Here is a 19,638-nt window from a genome sequence, read left to right on the forward strand (position 1 = left end):
TGTCCAAGCTGGGGATTCTTGACATATACCATCCTCCAGCTTGCGGGGGCATATTGGACCAATCATCTTCATTGGCCCAACACAAGCAAAATCAGGCCCAACCAGATTAAATCATCTTTACAGCTCCCCACCTCTCTTTCTTCTAGAAGTAGTGACTCATCATACAAAATCTTACCGTTAGAATAAGAATCGTTTGTGATATTTACAAGTTTTGCTAGGGTTATACTGAGGTGTACAGAATTCTCTTTGTATATATATCTATGATTCTGAAGAATGAAAACACACAACAAAATTCATAATACACAGTTTATTAATTTTTATTTCTCTGACCATTGTCTTAGTAACTTTCTCGATTTTTTCCCCGATTTTAAGACAGGCATTAACATATCAATAAAGCTATACATCTAAGTCATAATCCTAATTAAGGCTGGATTTGATAAAGTAAGAGGTGCTTGTGACAAATACTCATTTTGTGTTTGGTAAATTAAAAAGACAAAATACTTGTACTTGCGACTTTCAAAAGTTAGGGGTGCTTTTGAAAGCACTTTGATGGGAGCTTTTTAAAATTGGATTGTATTTATCAAATTTTATTTATTTTTCTGCACATATTTTGCGCTATTATATTGCCATTGAAATCCTCATATATTTCTAACTTCTCATCCTAACCTTCACAAATTTTAATACAGTTTTCATATATTTTTTATTTTTCAACCTAATCTTCACAAATTTCAACACAAATACATCTCTATCACATATTAGGTATAAACTTCTATCTATTTATATTATTTTTTTGTGTGTTGTTTTTGTATTTTTTTAGTAGATCTATTATGTTTGTTTATTTTTTATCTGTTCTTTGAAATGTGAAGATGTTGACTTGGTTTATGAAAACTAATCATAAAATTTTTCTTGCAGGAACATTAGTCAAATTATAATAACAATATGTATATACATTTATAAATATAGATATATAATCATAAGAGTAATTTATTTGAGATATGTGTCCGATTTTTTGTGATCCGTAAAGGTGAGCCAATATATATAGGTGAGTAATGGAAGTACCCAGTACTAACATTGGAGTACATATAAATTTTATTATTGACTAATGATAACTCTATTTATATTAGTGCAATCAAGTAAATATTTAAACTATTAATCTCTAAAATTTAACTTAGATAATTTAGTATTTTTAATGATGATATTTAGAATAAAATAAATTTTCATGATACTTATATAAAATTTTAAATTTAAAAAATAAAAAATTTTATTTATTATATTTATTTTTATTATGAATTTTTTATTTTAAAATTATTTTATTTTAAAATATTATATAAAATTTTAAAGAATTTGAAAAAATAAATTATTTTTCGTTATAAACATGTTTATTATAATTTTTTTAAGTTTTAAAAGTTGTTTTACCAAACACAATTGTGATGCTTGTACTTATTAAAAGTCATTTTTAATTTGATTTTACCAAACGCAAGTGGTGCAGCTTTTAAAAAACTGTATTTTAAAAGACAACTTTCATAAGCTACTTTCAAAAAATAAAAACTTTACCAAACCAAGCCTAAATCCGACAAAGTATTTTAAAGGTTTAATTACTTTGCGGTTCCTATAGTTTCATCAAATTTTCAACTAGGTCCCTATATTTTTTTTCTTTTCAATTGGGTTCTTAAACGTTTATTTTTTTCAATTTAGTCCTTGTTGTGATAAAAACGTTTAAAATAACAGAATATTCTATCCAAAAATCGAATATTCTCTTACTTGAATTAAAATAGTTAACTTAACCCACTTCCATTTTCTCAAAATCCCAAAACAACCCTTGGAGGAGGTGCGGCTACTGAACTCCTACGATTCCCGCGACGGAATTGACGACGGCAGAATGAGGCGGATTCAGGTGAGGGTCATCGGGATGACCTGGGCTCCACCTCCGTCAAATCGGCTCTCTGTGCCGTCGACGGTGTAATTACCGCTTCCGTTGCTCTTCTTCAGAACAAAGCCGATGTAGTTTTTAACCCAGCTCTGGTCAAGATTGGTCTCTGAGTTTTGTTTTTTTCATTTTATCCTTTTTTTTTTCGGATTTTGTTAGAAGCACTTCTTAAATTTTCTATCTTAATTACACATTTCCATTTTAAAAATCTTAACTAGTGTCAGTGTCCATGGATCTTGATACTTGATAGCAACGTCTTATTTATTTATTTTTTAAGCTTGATCGGTTACTTACAAGTAACTAACTTTGGTTGATCATTTGATCCCTCTTGTTCTTTCCCGGTTTTATTACTGTGTTGGGTCACGGTAGTTAATTAAGGTCTGTATTTAAAAATTATTATTGCTTTGGCTGCTGATAATTTGCAATCATTTGTACTTATAATCCATTTAAACCTGTAGCATATAATACTTTGATATGTTCTTCAGCTTCATCTTTTTCTCAATGTAGTTAGTGTGTATGATTATTATTTATAATTGGAGGCATGACATGTGCGGCCTGTGTAAATTCTGTAGAAGGCATTTTGAGAGATCTTCCAGGGATTAAGAGGGCTTAGTGACTTTTGCTACTTTGTTGATTGGAATATTGTCTTTGATCCTGAACTTCCCAGTCCTAGATACTTAGTTGATGGGATTGAAGGGAGAAGCAATGAAAAATTTAAATTAAGTGTTAGAAACCCTTATATAAGGATGACTTCTAAAGATGTTGAGGATAGCTCAACTATGTTTTGACTCTTCATCTCTAGCTTGCTTCTTAGTGTGAGTGTTTTTAATTCTTCCTTTGATAATCCGTGTGTATGCTTTAAATAGTTACATTCTACTTATATTTTCTTTATTTTTTTTAATCCAATGTGAATTCACTTGTTAGATCATGGCAGTACTGATTGGATAGCTACTCATTTTAAGTGCAAATAGTTATCTCTTTGAAAAAATGTTCACACAGAAATACTACGATTAAATCTGCATTTGTCTTCTTTTTTATTTTTCAAAGAAAACAAGTCAGATTATCTTCGTGAAAATACATATAAAGATTCAAACCAAGATTTGATATTGTTTCTCAGACAAAAAATCTTTATTTTCTTAAAAAATGAGTCTGTCTGCTATTTAACATTCATTTTTGGCTTGTTGCATGTCAGATTCCTCTCTTCTTCATGAAGCTAGGCCTTTCCTTATGGGTGATTGGTTGAAGTGGGAATTGGTGAGTATAATTCAATTTGTGATTGGGAAGCGTTTCTACATTGCTGCTGCCAGAGCTCTTAAAAACGGTTCGACAAACATGGATGTTCTAGTTGCTGTAGGAACTACTGCATCTTATGCTTATTCTATTTGTGCTCTTCTATATGGTGCTCTTAATGGATTTAGGGCTCCAGTATACTTTGAAACAAGTGACATGCTCGTAACATTTGTATTGTTGGGCAATTTGTATATAAATAAATAAAAAATGATTGTGACAAAATAAAAGGGATTATAGGAATATTTTCATGTCATAGAATCATTGAACAGGGATTAAAATAATAAATTTTATTGAATATTTATAGTTTTACTGAAATTTCAATTAGGTCCCTATACTTTTTTTCCTTTCAATTGGGTCCCTATATATTATTTTTTCTTTTCAAGGGTATACAAGTAATTTCATAATATACTACATTTTTTTAACGTTTAACGTTAACAGGGACTAAATTGAAAAAAAAATCATGTATAAGGACCCAATTGAAAAGAAAAAAAGTATAAGGACCTAATTGAAAATTCAGTGAAACTATAGGGACCTGCAGAGTAATTAAACCTATTTTAAATTCACACGCACACGTTTCACTGTCGTCGCTTCTTCTTCTTTCAAATTCGCACACGCAGGTTCTCTTTCTCCTTATTCTCCTTCATTTCTTGTTATCTTTCATTTTCGTTATCATCATCACCAACAACACCACCATCTCATCCTCCTCCTCCTCTTCCCCCTTCTTTTCTCATTTGAATTTCTTCTTCTCCTTCCTTTTTCTCCTCCTCATCCATCATCATATCATCGTTATCGTTATCATCATCTTCTTCGTATACATATCGTCGTTATCGTTATCGTTGTTATTGTTATCTTTAGTACTTGGTACTATTTTTGTTCTCCTTTTTAATGAATGTTAGGATATAAAATTTTTTCTTTCATTGTAATATTTTGCTAACATCTTTATTGGTTCTAATTTTCTCTGGTGCTATCATTAAATAATTTCAATTCATTTTTTAGTTTATTTGAGATTCATTTGGATTTAGAAATGAATTCGACATGTTTTTATTGATGATCGAATTTTTTTACTGCTTGTTCAAATATGAACTATTTTCGGTTCATTTGTGAATTAAATGAGGTTCATTTGAGTTGCTGTTAAGTATTGACTAAATTTTTTATTCCTTACAATCAAAATGACAAAGACGACCATCTCAAAAAAGGAGAAGTCATCTCAACATTTGGGACAAATTGTTTATTGACAACACACCTGGATTGCAAATGAACCGAAATATTATTATTATAACAACAACATTGTGTAGTAACAAATGAACCGAAAATTGTGCATTCTATAAACTCAGAAACTCCTGCATTCTATCCAAATTCAAATTCATAAACAATACTGATTTTAGCAAATAAGAATAAAATTATTCACTATCACTTTATTCAATTGCAGGGGTAAGTATTGTTTTGGTCTCTAACATTTAGGGTTAGAATCGAAACCGTCCCTCACGTGCCAGGGAGAGAGCTCGCTTCGCCACTGCCGCCGATGCTACCGACCTCGCCGCTGCACCTCCCCGTTTTTGCTTCTGCTTCTTACTTCGACTTCTGTTTTTTGCTTTGACCTTTGCTTTCTGCTTCTGCTTGAGCTTCTGTTTCTGTTTTTTCTTCTTCTGTGTCTGCTTCTGCTTCTGCTTCTATTTTTACTTCTAATTCTGATTTTGATTTGCTATTTTCTAATTTTATTATTGTTGTGTGTTGATTTTGTTGTTGAATTTGATGTTGTTTCTGAATTTGAATAATGTATTATTGTGGTGTTCTTGAATCTAATTATTAGTATTTGGTGGTGGTAAAGGTGCTGGTGGTGGTGGAGGGTAATTTTTGTCCTTAAAAAGTTAAAGTGACGATTTTAATACGAAATAAAACGTTTGGAATGATTCTAAATAAAAAATTACGTAAGGGACGGTTTCGATTCTGACCTTAAACATTAGGGACCAAAACAATACTTATCCCTTCATTTGCATTAGATTTCATTCCATTCTATTTAATTTGTTTTGAAAGTCATCCCAACCTTTGGGACAAATTGTTCATTGACCGCACACTTGGATAGTTGGACTGTAAATGAACTGAAATATTTTTATAACAATACCATTGTATAATAACAAATGAACCAAAAATTGTATATTCTATAAAGTCATAAACTCTTGTAATTTCGGTGCATTTTTTAGTTAATTGTGTAGCAATCACTATGTAATTTCGGCGCATTTGGTCTCGTTATCCTACATTATTCAAAACTCTTCTTCTTCATCCTCTTCATCTTCCGACTTTGTCATCTTCTTCATCATCTTTTTTTCTTCATCTTCTCCTTATTTCATTTTCTCAAAAGTCTTCTTGATTTATTCTTTTAAAAAGAATAAAATCAAGAAAAAGAGAAGAAAATATAAAAAATAATAATAATAAATTACTGCAATAACATGAAAAAGAGTAGGAGAAAACGAAACAAAAACAAAATGTGTAGCAACAACATCACCAATAGAAAGAGAAGGAGGCGTACGAAGAATAAACACAAAGTGAAGTGGGATTTCGTTTACGTTAGTAAAATGTGTGTACATGTTACGTATAACAAAAATAATTTTTGTTAGATTTAGACCAATTTAATTGGAGTTGATTATCAAAAATATTTAAATGCCTAGCAGTCCTCTTAACATATGTTCTCTAACTATTTTCTAAAACCTTTCTTAAAAAGTTTTATTCAACCCGGAAATTAAGGTAGTTCAAATTTTTATATCTTTCACGTTATGTTTATCCTTCAAAGCTAAAACGAAAACATAATTTGTAATCTGTAAAAGTCTAATTAAAAAAAAAAAATATGAAAGACGTGAAAAAAAAATCTAGACTAACTCCACCACATGTCAACTTCACTTCATAATGTTGCTTTTTTGTTTTTGTTGTTTTTCCATATGTAATGCAATTTTTTGTTTTCTGTATTCCAATCCTTTCATTTTATACATCTGTATATGAAATGATAATAAAAAAATATGAATAAATAAGATGTTAATTACGATCATATTGGTACAACAAAAAAAAAGTTAGTATCTTGAGTCTAAATTTAAAAACTATTAATTAAATAAAAAAAATTTGTGATAAGATTTAAACAGTTTAAAATCATCAAAAGAGTTATGTCGATAATAGACTAGATTCTTAGAATTTAGTGAAAATAACCATATTTTCTTTAAAATAATTCATATAATCGAAGTAGGTCGAACTCTTAGAATTAAAAAACTTAGAATTAAAAAACTTAATCCCCAACACATAAGACATTTTTAAATACTTAAAAGAATCGGCCCACTAGTATGTCAAGTAGTCTTTTTTTCTTATTTGTCAAACCTCTACGATATTTTTTATATTTCGCAATTTATAATATATTCTCGATGAAAATTATGTTTTAGTTTATAACTAAAAACGGTATAATTATAAAACGATCTGACGTATAAAGCGTCACCGGTTAAGGTTGTGGAAAGGAGCGATAAATATAGCTGAGAAGCAAGAAAATTTCTCTAGCCAAAGTGGCGTGGAACGGAGTGGAGAAGAAGTGAAGAACATACGTGGATATATATTTAATTAATATATAATCAATCCTGCACCTCATGACGATCACAGCTACCAATTCAACTGTTTTGGTAGTTATTGATACCAATTGGTTGATGACGTAGACGAAGACTTAGCTTAGATAGTGATCATATGGAGGACAGGCGGTGCCGAGGTAGACGAAGACTTAACTAGAATAGTTATCGAGGGCATTAACTTCGTGGCCTGGCTCTTTCATGTTGTTATTGCATGTCTCAGATTGGATGGTCCAACCCAAAACCTTGACCACAAAATTAAAAAGAAAAAAAAATCAAGTATTATTCCAGTCTCATCACATAATAATAAATTAATAATAAAGTAAAAATAAGCACATCGGATATATATTCCACGTTAGAGACAAAATAGAGCTAGATACTTAGATAGTTTGAAAGGTATGTATTATACTGTAGCTGAAGACCTAGACTTTGCTCTAGACTTTGTAACAAAAAGACCAAATTGATATTTATTGCTTCAATGATTTATGACATGACGAGACTATCAATCTATTACCAGTAGTGCTACTTTACCAATTTTTTATCTGTCAAAATTTGCCAATTTGAGTTGGGCTGGATATGAAGTTCATCTACTAAATAAAGCCACATCTAAGTTAATCATGGTTTAATCCTAATTTATCATGTGTTGCTAATAGTTGACAGACTCTCTCTTGGTAACGTATATTTTTCCATCTATTATATATCTCTAATGTTACCTCTAAAATATGTTATATATCATTTTTTTATTATAATTAAAATTAATTTTTTTTTAAATTAAGAAATTCTCCTCTTCTCCTTAGTAATTTTATAATCAAAATATATCACATGTCACTCTTTCATTATAATTGAAATTAAATTTTTCACTCTAAAATTAAAGAATTCTTCTCTTCTCCTTACTAATTTTACAACTAAAATGTACCACATGTCACTCTCTTATTACAATTGATATCAAATATTTCCCTCCAAAATTAAAGAGTTCTCCCCTCCTCCATATTCCTTTCTCTATTTCTCTCATTCCTTCAACCACTCTATCTATTTTATATATCATTATCAATATCAATGACTAATTACTAATTTGATAATCAAAATGTGCAACATGACATTCTTTAATTGTATTAAAATTAAAATTAAAATATTAAAATTAAAATTGAAATATACCTAGATTATGTATCATATATTACTATCTAATTTAATAATCAAATGTGTTACATGACACTCTCTTATTAAAATTGTGAAAAAATATTTTTTTTTTAAATTAATAAACTCCCTTCCTAAATTCTCCCATCTACGTCTTTCCATTTTTCTATTTCTCTCTACTATTTTTACTCTATATATAATTTATATTTTATATTAATAATTTGACAAATCAAAATATGTCATTCGGTATTTTTTTACAATTAAAATAATTTTTTTTAAAATTAACAAATTCTCACTCTCAATCTCTTTCTTCATCTTTATCTTTCTCTCTTTTTTTCTCATTTTCTAATTTTTCTATTTTTCTGTTCTACAGAAAATAAAATTAATAAAATAATATAATTTAAATAAAAATTATTATTATGTACATAATTTTTTAATTTTTTATTTAGTTTTAAATATTTATTACATATAATTTGGAGAAAATACTAATGTTATAATTAAAAGTTAAAATCAAGATTCAATTGTCTTAAAAAATTAATTTTAGTTAATTTTATAACTATCAATATAATTTTTTTATGCTAATATCTAATTATATTTTTATATACATAGAGAGAAAAATTTTTAAATAGCAAATATAAAAATTAATTATTTCTATTTGTGCAACAGACTTAACACCTAATTAAATGTAAAATTATACACGTTAAATTATTTTAAATTTTAGATAACAAATGTTAAAATTAATTATTAATAAAAAATTAGACTTTTTCATATAAAAATATTAATTAAAAATCTTATTATTTGATTTTGTATTTAAAGATACTTTGATCTTCTTAGTTAGAGACTTTTGTTAACCTACGACTTTTATTGTAAAAGTAATTTGATTTTATATATCTTTTGTGACATGTATAATCTATACTATTAGAACAAAATAGACCATAATTTTAAAAAATTTATATTCCCATAATATTATTACGAAAAAAATATTAGTTATAATATATATTAAAGCAATAAATTATTGCCACAAGATAAATAATAAATAAAAAATCCTACGTAGGAATAATATAGAAGCTGACGTAGGAAAATTTTTTTTTTCTCCTTCCGGGTCAACTTTAAAAATCGCACATTTTGATATTAAAAATCTTGGGCTTTAATAGCAACACTGAACCACTCGTCATCGTTGTCACCCCAAACAAAAGAGGATATGCATGCAATGGCAAAGAAGATCGCAGATTCTCTATTTCTACTGCTTGGTGCTCTTTCTTTCGTAGCCACGGTCCAAGGCCAGGATCAATCAGGTTTGATTACTTATTAAAATTTGAACAGTCATTTTAAATTTTGCAATTTCTTTAACATAATAAAGTTTCGTGATTTCTAGCATGATTCATTAGTATAGATTGTGGACTTCCTGAAAATTCCAACTATACTGAGGAGAGCACCGGAATCAATTACATTTCAGATGCTAATTTTATTGATTCTGGTGTGAGTAAGACTGTGTCGCCCCAAGATAAGACTACTCATCCACAATATTTTACTTATCTTCGAAGTTTCTCTAATGGAATAAGAAATTATTGCAGAATAAATGTAACAAGTGTTACTAGATATTTAATCAGGGCTAGTTTCCTGTACGGAAACTATGATGGTCTTAATAAGCTTCCGGAATTTGATCTTTATCTTGGAGTTCATTTTTGAGACACGGTGAAATTCACAAATTCATCAGTCAGCATAAACTATGAAATTATACACACTCTATCGACGGATTATATCCATATCTGTATGGTTAACAAAGGCAAAGGGACACCATTCATTTCAGTCATAGAAATGAGGATTTTGGACAATGTTAACATTACCTATACCACTCAAGATCCAACTGCGTCATTGGCACGTTTTCGAAGGTTGGATTTTGGTATCAGCAACTTAACATACAGGCGAGTCCCTTTTTTGTTTAAAAAATATAAGAGTCCAATGACTTATTTATACACCGTGTATAATGGACTTTATGAGTACAAAATAAACATCATTCATAATACCACTCATTCCAAAAGCTTACATCGATAAAAAAAAGTAACAGTAATGGTTATATCTTTAATATTCCCTAAACTTCCATTGTACGCATTGTATAAATATTCTATCGACTCCCGATTCATATTTTGACACTTGATAGTAATAGAAACTTAATTATTATTTGTTATATTGGTTGAATTCATCGTATCTTCACAAAGTAAAAAACTATAAAATACAAAAGAAATATACAGAAGTTGAGTCTTTAGTGTATATATGTAACCATCTCATTATTATTTGAATAAGAAAAAGCACAAAGAATTAATTTTTAGTTAGTCAGGATTTAATTTATAATTTAAAATTTAAAATTAAGGTGTATAATATAGGGTGTAGATTTAAGATAAATAAAATAATTTAAAAAAATTATTTATACACTAAAATAATATGTTGTTTAATTAATTTATTTTTAATATATATTTTATATTTTAATATATATTTTAATTTATATTAGTAGTTGATTTTATTATACATCTAATTTTAAAAAATTAGTTGAAAAAAATTAGTTACTTAACATTATTTTTTATTTTTATTATATAAAAGTTAATACAGATTTATTATCTAAAGCATTCAGACTATAATAATAACAATTTTCAATTATAAATATTTAGTAATCCTCCCTTATTATTATTTTTCTATTTCATAATTTTTCAAATGAATTGTCTAAAATATCTCAAAAAAAAATTAAATTTTAACATAACGAAATCTACTTATTAGATATATATTTTTTAATATATCATGATTAACGAAGTTTATTTATAATTTTATATTAAATTTTTTATATTTTCATTCTCAATTTTTTATATATATATTTTTAATTATCTTTCTACAATTAATTATATTATATGTTAAACTATATAAGAAATTTTTTTTATTAATATAAAGATACTAAAAAAGTACATAAGTCAATATTTAAGAAAGATGCCAACTTCAGCATACTTTATTCTTGTTGCGGAGAGAGTAGTGGTGATGAAAGTGACGATGGTTTAATAGAAAAAATAAAAATAAAAATAAAATTTATTATTATTACTATTATTATTGTTATTATCATCACTGTTGTTGTTGTTGTTGAAGTTATGAGAAGAGATGTTATGTTGGTATACAGGTATAAAGATGATCCATATGACCGGATATGGGAGCCTTATTGGGACGACAGGTGGACACAATTAAGCAGTGGACTTAGCAATGATGGCTTGAATCTGAATAGCTTTAAACCACCAGCAGTTGTGATGGAGACTGCAGCTACACCAAAAAATGCTACTGACTCATTAGACTTCCAGTGGGAGGATGATTATACAGACAACAATGAAACTCAGCACCAATACTATTTCTACTTATACTTCGCTGAGCTTCGGAAGCTGGGTGCAAATCAAACAAGCTCATTCAATATCACCTTAAATGACTCGCCTTGGGCAAGAATGGAACTTGTATACGGTATTACATACACCAGATGTAATTTAAACCCTTGGTTTGGACACAAAAACTATCACATTTCACTTTTCCGGACAGAATCTTCCTCCCTTCCGCCCATCATCAATGCTCTTGAGATTTATTTAGTGAAAGATTTCTCATCACAGTTAGAAACCCAAAAGGATGATGGTATTCTGCTGCTGTTTAATTTTGTCTAAACTTAATTAGCTTCTTCTTTTCATTCTTGTATGCATATTTAGCTTGCTTCTTGTGTACTTTTGATTTCGATGAATATATATATATACACACACCAGTGGATGCAGTCACAAACATGAAGAGGACTTATAAAGTGGACAGTAGAAACTGGGAAGGAGATCCATGTGCACCCATTGCATACAAGTGGCAAGGTGTAGACTGTACCTCTTATGATGGCTTTCTAAGAATCACATCCTTGTAAGCTTATCATTCATTAAATACAACAACAACAACAACAAAGCCTTGTCCCACTAAGTGGGGTCGGCTACATGAATCAAACGACGCCATTGTGCTCTGTCATGTATCATGTCTACAGAGAGACCGTTTACATGTAGATCTCGTTTGACCACCTCATGGATGGTCTTCTTAGGTCTTCCTCTGCCTTTCGCCCTTTGTCCATCTTCCATCTCATCCACCCTCCTGACTGGATGTTCTATCGGTCTTCTTCTCACATGTCCAAACCACCTGAGACGCGATTCAACCATCTTTTCCACAATAGGTGCTACTCCAACTCTCTCCCTTATATCTTCATTCCTTATTTTATCCAATCGCGTATGACCACTCATCCATCTCAACATCTTCATCTCTGCCACACTCAGCTTATGTTCGTGCTCCCCTTTAGCCGCCCAACACTCCGTACCATACAGCATAGCCGGTCTTATAGCGGTGCGATAGAATTTACCTTTAAGTTTTAAAGGCACTTTTTTGTCGCATATAAAACCAGATGCACTCCGCCATTTTGACCAACCTGCTTGGATCCTATGATTTACATCATGTTCAATCTCTCCATTATCCTGTATGATGCACCCAAGATACTTAAAACTTTTAACTTTTCGTAGGGTGTTCTCTCCAATTTTCACCTCTATATTGGAGTTTTCCCTTCTCAGACTGAACTTACATTCCATATATTCCGTCTTGCTACGGCTTATGCGCAGACCATACACTTCTAGAGCTTCTCTCCATAACTCCAACTTCTTATTTAGGTCTTCCCTTGACTCTCCCATAAGGACGATATCATCGGCAAAAAGCATGCACCATGGCACAGGCTCTTGGATGTGCTCTATGAGTACTTCTAAGACTAATGTGAAAAGGTATGGACTTAAGGATGATCCCTGGTGTAATCCTATACCAATAGGGAATTCCTCTGTCACACCACCTTGAGTCTTCACACTAGTTGTGGCCCCATCATACATGTCTTTAATTGCCCGAATATATGCGATCCTTACTCTCCTCTTTTCTAAAACCTTCCATAAGACCTCCCTTGGTACCCTATCATACGCTTTTTCCAAATCAATAAACACCATGTGTAGATCCCTTTTATTACTACGATACCTCTCCATCATCCTTCTTAATAGGTATATCGCTTCAGTGGTAGATCTGCCTGGCATAAATCCAAATTGGTTCTCTGTTACTTGTGTCTCTTTTCTCAACCTCCGTTCTATCACCCTTTCCCATAACTTCATAGTATGACTCATAAGCTTAATCCCTCTATAATTTCCGCAACTTTGTATATCCCCCTTATTCTTGTAGATAGGTACCAAGGTGCTCTTTCTCCACTCATCAGGCATCTTCTTTGACCTTAAAATCTCATTAAAAAGCTTGGTTAACCAGTTGATGCCTTTTCCTCCAAGACCCTTCCAAACCTCAATCGGGATATAAAAACCATGCATAAATTCATTAAATCTTATCATTCATTAAATAATAATGCATAAATTAGAAAGCTAATAACCTTTTAATTATAAAAACCATGCATAAATTCATTATTGAAATAATAATTAATATTTTTGAAAATGGAATATATAAAGGAATTTGTCTTCAAGTGGATTGACCGGACATATAGCAGCTGATATATCCAAGCTTACCATGTTAAAGTCCTTGTGAGTACCTATCTCATCTCATTTGATTAATATATAAATTAAATATTGCACCTCAATAATTTGATTACATTAGTATTCTTGTCCCCCTTCCCCTCTTTTTGGATTGTAACTGTGTCATTTGAACTGCCATCTCAGAGATTTATCAGACAATGAGTTAAGTGGGACTATTCCTTCTTTTCTGGCACAACTGCAATCACTAGAATACTTGTAAGTCCACATGATAATTTTATTGGTTATAACATTTGATAAGGATGTCATATTTCTCTTCTGCATTTGCAGGAATTTGGCAAACAACAACCTAACAGGTTCAGTTTCAAACGAACTCCTTCAAAAACAAAGTGATGGTCTATTATCCTTGAGGTATGTGACTATATGTTATCTTTGATTGATATAAATACTTGACATTGAGGATGCTTTGCTTATTATATGGCAAGGTTTTACTACATACTGCTATTAAATAATGCTGTGTTGAACAAGTTTTTTTAAGACTAACTATTCAAATATGAGATTTTTAAAATTGAAATTTTAATCCCTCCAATCACACAAAATGATTTTTATTTCTCTTAAACAATACAATTCTCCTTCATTAGTCACTAACCTATCGTAAAGTAACTTTCACAATTTTTAAGTTGTCACGAGTACCAAATATAACTAACTTTGCTTTAACTTTGTTGTCCTTTCCGATGCGTATTGTAGTGTGGGGCAAAATCCCAATCTATGTGCATCAACTTCATGCATCTCGCAATCAAATGATACAAGAAAGAAAGAGAATAATGCAGTTATTGCAGTGGTAACATCAATTGCAGGGATATTACTGCTTCTAGTGATTATAGCCGCAGTTATAATCTTCCGCCAGAGAAAGCAATATGGTAACTACTCCTAACTATCATATATATGCAATCTCTTATGAAACAGACGAATGAAGTTTGGTTGATTGCACAAGTTTTGATTTCCATAACTCGAAATAATCTGTGAATAACTGAAAATTTTCATGAAAATCAGCTGCTGCTAGGAACAGTATTCTTGGGAAGCCTCGTAGTTCAATAAAGGGGTCAGAATTGGAATCGAAGCAACGACAATATTCATTTAATGAGGTTGTTAAGATGACCAACAACTTTGATAGGATTCTTGGCAGAGGTGGATTCGGAACAGTTTATCATGGCTTTATTGAAGACATTCAAGTGGCTGTCAAGATGCTTTCCCTATCTTCAGTGCATGGATATCAACAATTTGTTGCAGAGGCAAGTGCTCAAAATATCCATAAGTGAAAGAAATCTCAATCTAAATTATATTTGACAAGAACAAAAAATGGCTTTTGAATGACAGGTTAAGCTTCTAATGAGAGTACATCATCGAAATCTGACTTCTCTTGTTGGCTATTGCAATGAAGAAACTAATATAGGACTCATCTATGAATATATGGCAAATGGAAATTTAGATGAACATCTTTCAGGTGTAATCAATCACATACAATTATTTCTATTTTAGTATATATATAGTTGAACTAATCAGAAAGTCTACATAATTTTACCAAATTTAAAAATGAACTTTTATATTTAAAAATTTATAATTAATCTTATATTTTTTAACTAAAAAATTCTGTTAGTTTATATTAGAGTATGACAAAGAATATTATTTTTTTTTTTTTTACACTGAAATCTCTTGTTTTTTTATAAAGGAAAAAACAACAGGGGAACGTCCTTGAATTGGGAAGATAGACTTCAAATAGCATTAGATGCCGCCCAAGGTTAGCGCAAGAAAAATAATTTATATGTAAATTTAATTTTTTTTGGGTCAAATTTTAGTTCTTAACTAATGACTATTTATACATGGTGGAAACTTAAATCCAGGATTGGAATATCTGCATAATGGTTGTAAGCCACCCATAATTCACATAGATGTAAAATGCACAAATATTCTATTAAATGAAAACTTCCATGCCAAACTTGCTGATTTTGGATTGTCCAAATGTTTTGTGACTGACGGGGATACACATGTATCGACAATTGTAGCCGGAACTCCAGGCTACCTAGATCCTGAGTATGTGTTTAGTTTCAATTATATAACTAATTATCCATCACATTGATTATTGAAAGAAATTTTATTAGAGATAACGAAAAATTAACTAATCAAATTATTATTCGATTCGTTGTGTACTTGTGTTAGGTACACGACATCCAACAGATTGACAGAAAAAAGCGATGTGTATAGTTTTGGAGTAGTTCTTTTAAGGATAATCACAGGTCAAGCAGTGATAATAGTAAGAGAAGACATGATTCATCATATAAGTCAACGGGTTAATTCCATGGTTGCTGAAGGGGATATAACAAAAGTTGTTGACTCAAGGTTACAAGGAGATTTTGACAGTAACTCTGCATGGAGAGCGGTTGAAATAGCAATGGCCTCTGTGTCTACCATTTCGATGGAAAGGCCATACATGAGTGATATAGTGAAAGAGCTAAAGGAGTGTTTGGCTGCAGAGTTAGCCCGAGAACATAACAGTTGTGACCTTCAAAATAAAGATTTATTTGGGCAGGTTAGTCTGAACTTGATTAGTACTGATATCACTCCCTTAGCTAGGTAGGTACATAGTTCATCCCTTATTAATACTAGTACGATAAATAAAATGGCTTGGAAATTGTGGTGCATTTTAAGTTTAGTTTGTTGTAATTATGTAATTTTAGCTTGTTAACAATTTTGTCTTTTGTTGTTGTTGGATTTTAATTAAGTATAAGCCATGAGTCGTTTGCAAATTTATTATTACAAGATCTGTTATATTCAGTTATTATCAAATAGGTCATCTGTATGTCTTATGTCATTCAAGGTAGATTATTGTGATAATTTATATATCTAATAATTGAGTTGAAGGAAAAAACATTATACCAGAACTTATTTGCATGACTAAATCTGATCTTTTCTTCCCCCCTTCCCCTTCTCAAATTGTAAGGCAGCCACCGAAGGCTAATTTGAACAAAGATCTCAAATTAGGCACTATATTCCATTTACTAAGCAAAATATAAAAAGAATGTACTAAATAATCGGAATGTGCCATGATTTAGTATATGATCAATTCTCCTACTAAATCTTTGTACTTCCTTGGGTTTGATAGTATTTTATTCATTAACAAAGCTCATGATTTAGTAGTGCATTTTCATGCAAATTCGTATTAGTAAATTGTTGTATTTGAATGGATTTTACGGGCAAACATAATGTCCAATCATATGCCACGACTTACATATAAAAACTAAAAAGAGAAGAATAATAACATCTAGTTTAGCACAATCGGATAGGAGATGGAATTAATGTTCCACGACTTACAAAATTGTTGTTTTCATTCTCTCTGGAAGTTATCACATGTTCTCCAAATGTATATTTTCTACACCAAGATTTTAATTTTTGCATCAGAAATTTCATGCAGATATTTTTTTTTCCAAGTGTCCGTCAGTGAAGGAATGTATAGATAAATAGCTTAGAGTATGAGGTAGATGTAGTCTTAACAGAATTCAGGTACTTTCTGTTATTTTTATTTTCTGGTGTAACAAACTCTTATCTATAGTAAGTAGTACGTGCTCTGCTATATATATATATATATATATATATATATATATATATATATATATATACACATAGCTGTACTTGTAAATACAATTACAATCAATAATCTCAGTTCATTTTCATCACTTTGTTACAGTAGAACACATGGCTATAATTTGTAATTTAATGTATGAGCATGTGACTAAATTGTGATGTTTCTCGAGTTTGTTGATAAATGAGGTGTTATTTGTTCATGTTACAGTACTCTTGGATCTCATCAAGCTAACCTTGTATTCAACCAGAGTAACTTGAATTTCCTAGTTCAACAATGGGCATGATATCCATATAATATATACATGCTATGCTTTCTCATTCTGCTTTTAATGGAAGCCAAAGAGAGAGTTCACTTTTGCTTCCTGCGAGTATGTAAAAGTCATTGAAATGCTCCTCTTTAGTGAAGAGGGTCACTGAATAGCCAATAGAGTTATTTTTTATGGTATCTTTTTTAAATTTGTCCCATTATAAATTTTCACCTTGACTTTGATTTCTAATTGAAATTCAGTCCAAATTTTACATTCTAGGTATCATTTAAATTTATCCTTTAAACAACTTTTTATTACATTAATTTAAAAAAAATAAAACAAATACATCCAAATAAATTTTATGTCTTTTAATTTAAAATATAAATTCAAAAAACTGTTTCAAAATAACTAAAATCCAACCATTCAATTTAATTGAATATGCTAATCCCTAATACATCCCAACATAAACTCCATGGTAAAAACAACAGAGACTTCATTCCATTAAACAATTGTAACACAGACTTAGAGCCAGTGCCTCAAACTCTTCCTCCATTGCCGGTCTCTGCCAGCACTCTCCTCCTCCCGCGTCGGTCTCCTCCCCCTACGCAGCTTTATTACGCCACGCTACTCCCCCTGCGCAGCTCTGTCGCGTCGCCTTCCTCCTCCACGCCGCTTCTCCGTGGGGCCGCCTTTCTCCTCCACACCGCTCCCTCCGTGCCAAAAGCACTCATCGGATATTTGAGTGTGGCTGTGTTGATAATTTTTGTTCACTGTTCCGCATGATTTGTAATTCTTTGTCTCCCCTATCTTATTCTTTTTTTTTCTGATTAATAAGCGTGTTTATGTTACTCTTGCTTTTTTTTTATTATTAATGAAAGGCATCATAATTTTAGATGTATTTATGCTGTTCTTGTTTTTTTTTAATTAATTAAAGCATAATTTTAAATGTGTTTATGTTGTTATTTTTTTATCCTAGTTAAATAAAAGGTTGCATAATTTTGAATGTGATTGTGTTTAAAGTTTTGGATGTGTAAATAATTTTTGTTTACTGTTTTGCATGATTTAGGCTTTGTTTGTTTATAGAGACATGACACTGAAACTGAAACAGGAATATAGAGATATAAAATTGTATTTTTTCTTCTATTATTCTTGTTAATTTTTTATAATTATATTTTTTTATTATTATATTTTTCGTCTCAAATTTTTTGAATAAAAAATGAGAGTAAATTAGATTTTCATAATTTGTTCTAGTTTCTTACCAAATAGAATACAAAAACACAAAATTTTGTGTCTCTGTCATTTATGTCTTGTTCTCAGTATCTTGTCATGTCATGTTCTCAGAAACAAACGCAGTCTTACAGTGCTTTGTCTCATTTTTCTTATTTTTTAATTTTTTGGATTAATAAAAGGCAACATAATTTTAGGAATTTTTTATTTTAATAAATTAAATCATGTAATAATTACTGAAATAAATAAATTAAAAATTTATTGCCGAAATCTATCATTCTTTTTTATCTCATTTACACTGTAAACGAGATAAGACACGCGGACGTGTAGTGCGTTGTTTCTAAGCACAGATTAACCGGCAAGTGCACCGGGTCATACCAAGTAATACCTCAGGTGAGTGAAGGTCGATCCCACAAGGATTGATGGATTAAGCAACAATGGTTAAGTGATTGACTTAGTTAGGCAAGCAGAAAAATAGTGTTTGAAAGTTCAAAGAGCATCAAACAATTGTACAGAAACTAAAATATTAAAGTAAATGGCTTGGGAATAAAATATGGAGAAAACAGTTAAGGTTTCGGAGTTATCTGATTTTTCCGGATTAACTTTTCTTACTAACTATTTTAATTATGTAGGATTTAATTTATGGCAAACTATGTATGACTAGACCCTAATTCCTTAAACATTTCTAGTCTCCTCTAAAATTCAGTAACAGCCAATTATTTGGTCAATTAATTCCAATTAGAGGGTGATAATCAAATTACAGTTTATATGCCACAAAAACTCTAATTACCCAAAGAATAAAAGGATTATATGTCACGTATCCCGTTAAATCCAGATAATTAGAATTTAGGAGAATATGTTTTCAAGCTGTTGTTCAAGTATAGAGCTTTTCCAAGTTATACAAGAACTCAAATAGAAAGAGGGTCATACTTCCGTTCTACCCAAATTCATAAGATAAAGAGCGAAAACAATTCTTAAATTATAAATCCATACATAAATTAAAATAGAAAAAGCAATAAAATCAATCCATA

General features: G+C 30.4%; 1 protein-coding gene across 6 annotated transcripts; it reads left to right on the forward strand.

The window, feature by feature from the left end:
• The first annotated feature begins 9,086 nt into the window (after window positions 1–9,086).
• On the forward strand, window positions 9,087–17,659 carry LOC112708723 (LRR receptor-like serine/threonine-protein kinase IOS1). Of its 6 annotated transcripts, XM_072203840.1 has the most exons (14): window positions 9,088–9,242; window positions 9,341–9,872; window positions 11,108–11,601; window positions 11,727–11,819; window positions 13,473–13,544; window positions 13,680–13,751; window positions 13,824–13,904; window positions 14,241–14,413; window positions 14,547–14,785; window positions 14,871–14,997; window positions 15,223–15,291; window positions 15,395–15,584; window positions 15,711–16,080; window positions 17,341–17,659. In XM_072203840.1, the coding sequence occupies exons 4-14, from the start codon at window positions 11,791–11,793 to the stop codon at window positions 17,362–17,364; spliced, it is 1,446 nt and encodes a 481-aa protein (XP_072059941.1). In that variant the 5' UTR covers window positions 9,088–9,242; window positions 9,341–9,872; window positions 11,108–11,601; window positions 11,727–11,790; the 3' UTR covers window positions 17,365–17,659. The 6 variants fall into 6 exon arrangements, with proteins under 6 accessions (XP_072059938.1, XP_072059940.1, XP_072059939.1 ...); XM_072203837.1 differs by having other exon boundaries at window positions 9,087–9,872; window positions 11,727–11,865; XM_072203839.1 differs by lacking the exon at window positions 17,341–17,659 and having other exon boundaries at window positions 9,087–9,872; window positions 11,727–11,865; window positions 15,395–15,415; window positions 15,557–15,584; window positions 15,711–16,340.
• The last annotated feature ends 1,979 nt before the right edge of the window (window positions 17,660–19,638 follow it).

This window comes from Arachis hypogaea, chromosome 9 (assembly GCF_003086295.3).
Source record: "Arachis hypogaea cultivar Tifrunner chromosome 9, arahy.Tifrunner.gnm2.J5K5, whole genome shotgun sequence".
NCBI lineage: Eukaryota > Viridiplantae > Streptophyta > Magnoliopsida > Fabales > Fabaceae > Arachis > Arachis hypogaea.

Coding starts and splice junctions, on each gene's coding strand:
- LOC112708723 (XM_072203838.1), top strand. CDS start 9,721: ATGGTTAACAAAGGCAAAGGGACACCATTCATTTCAGTCATAGAAATG. Junction 9,873..11,107: donor ATCAGCAACTTAACATACAG/GCGAGTCCCTTT, acceptor GTTGGTATACAG/GTATAAAGATGATCCATATG. Junction 13,752..13,823: donor CTGCAATCACTAGAATACTT/GTAAGTCCACAT, acceptor CTGCATTTGCAG/GAATTTGGCAAACAACAACC.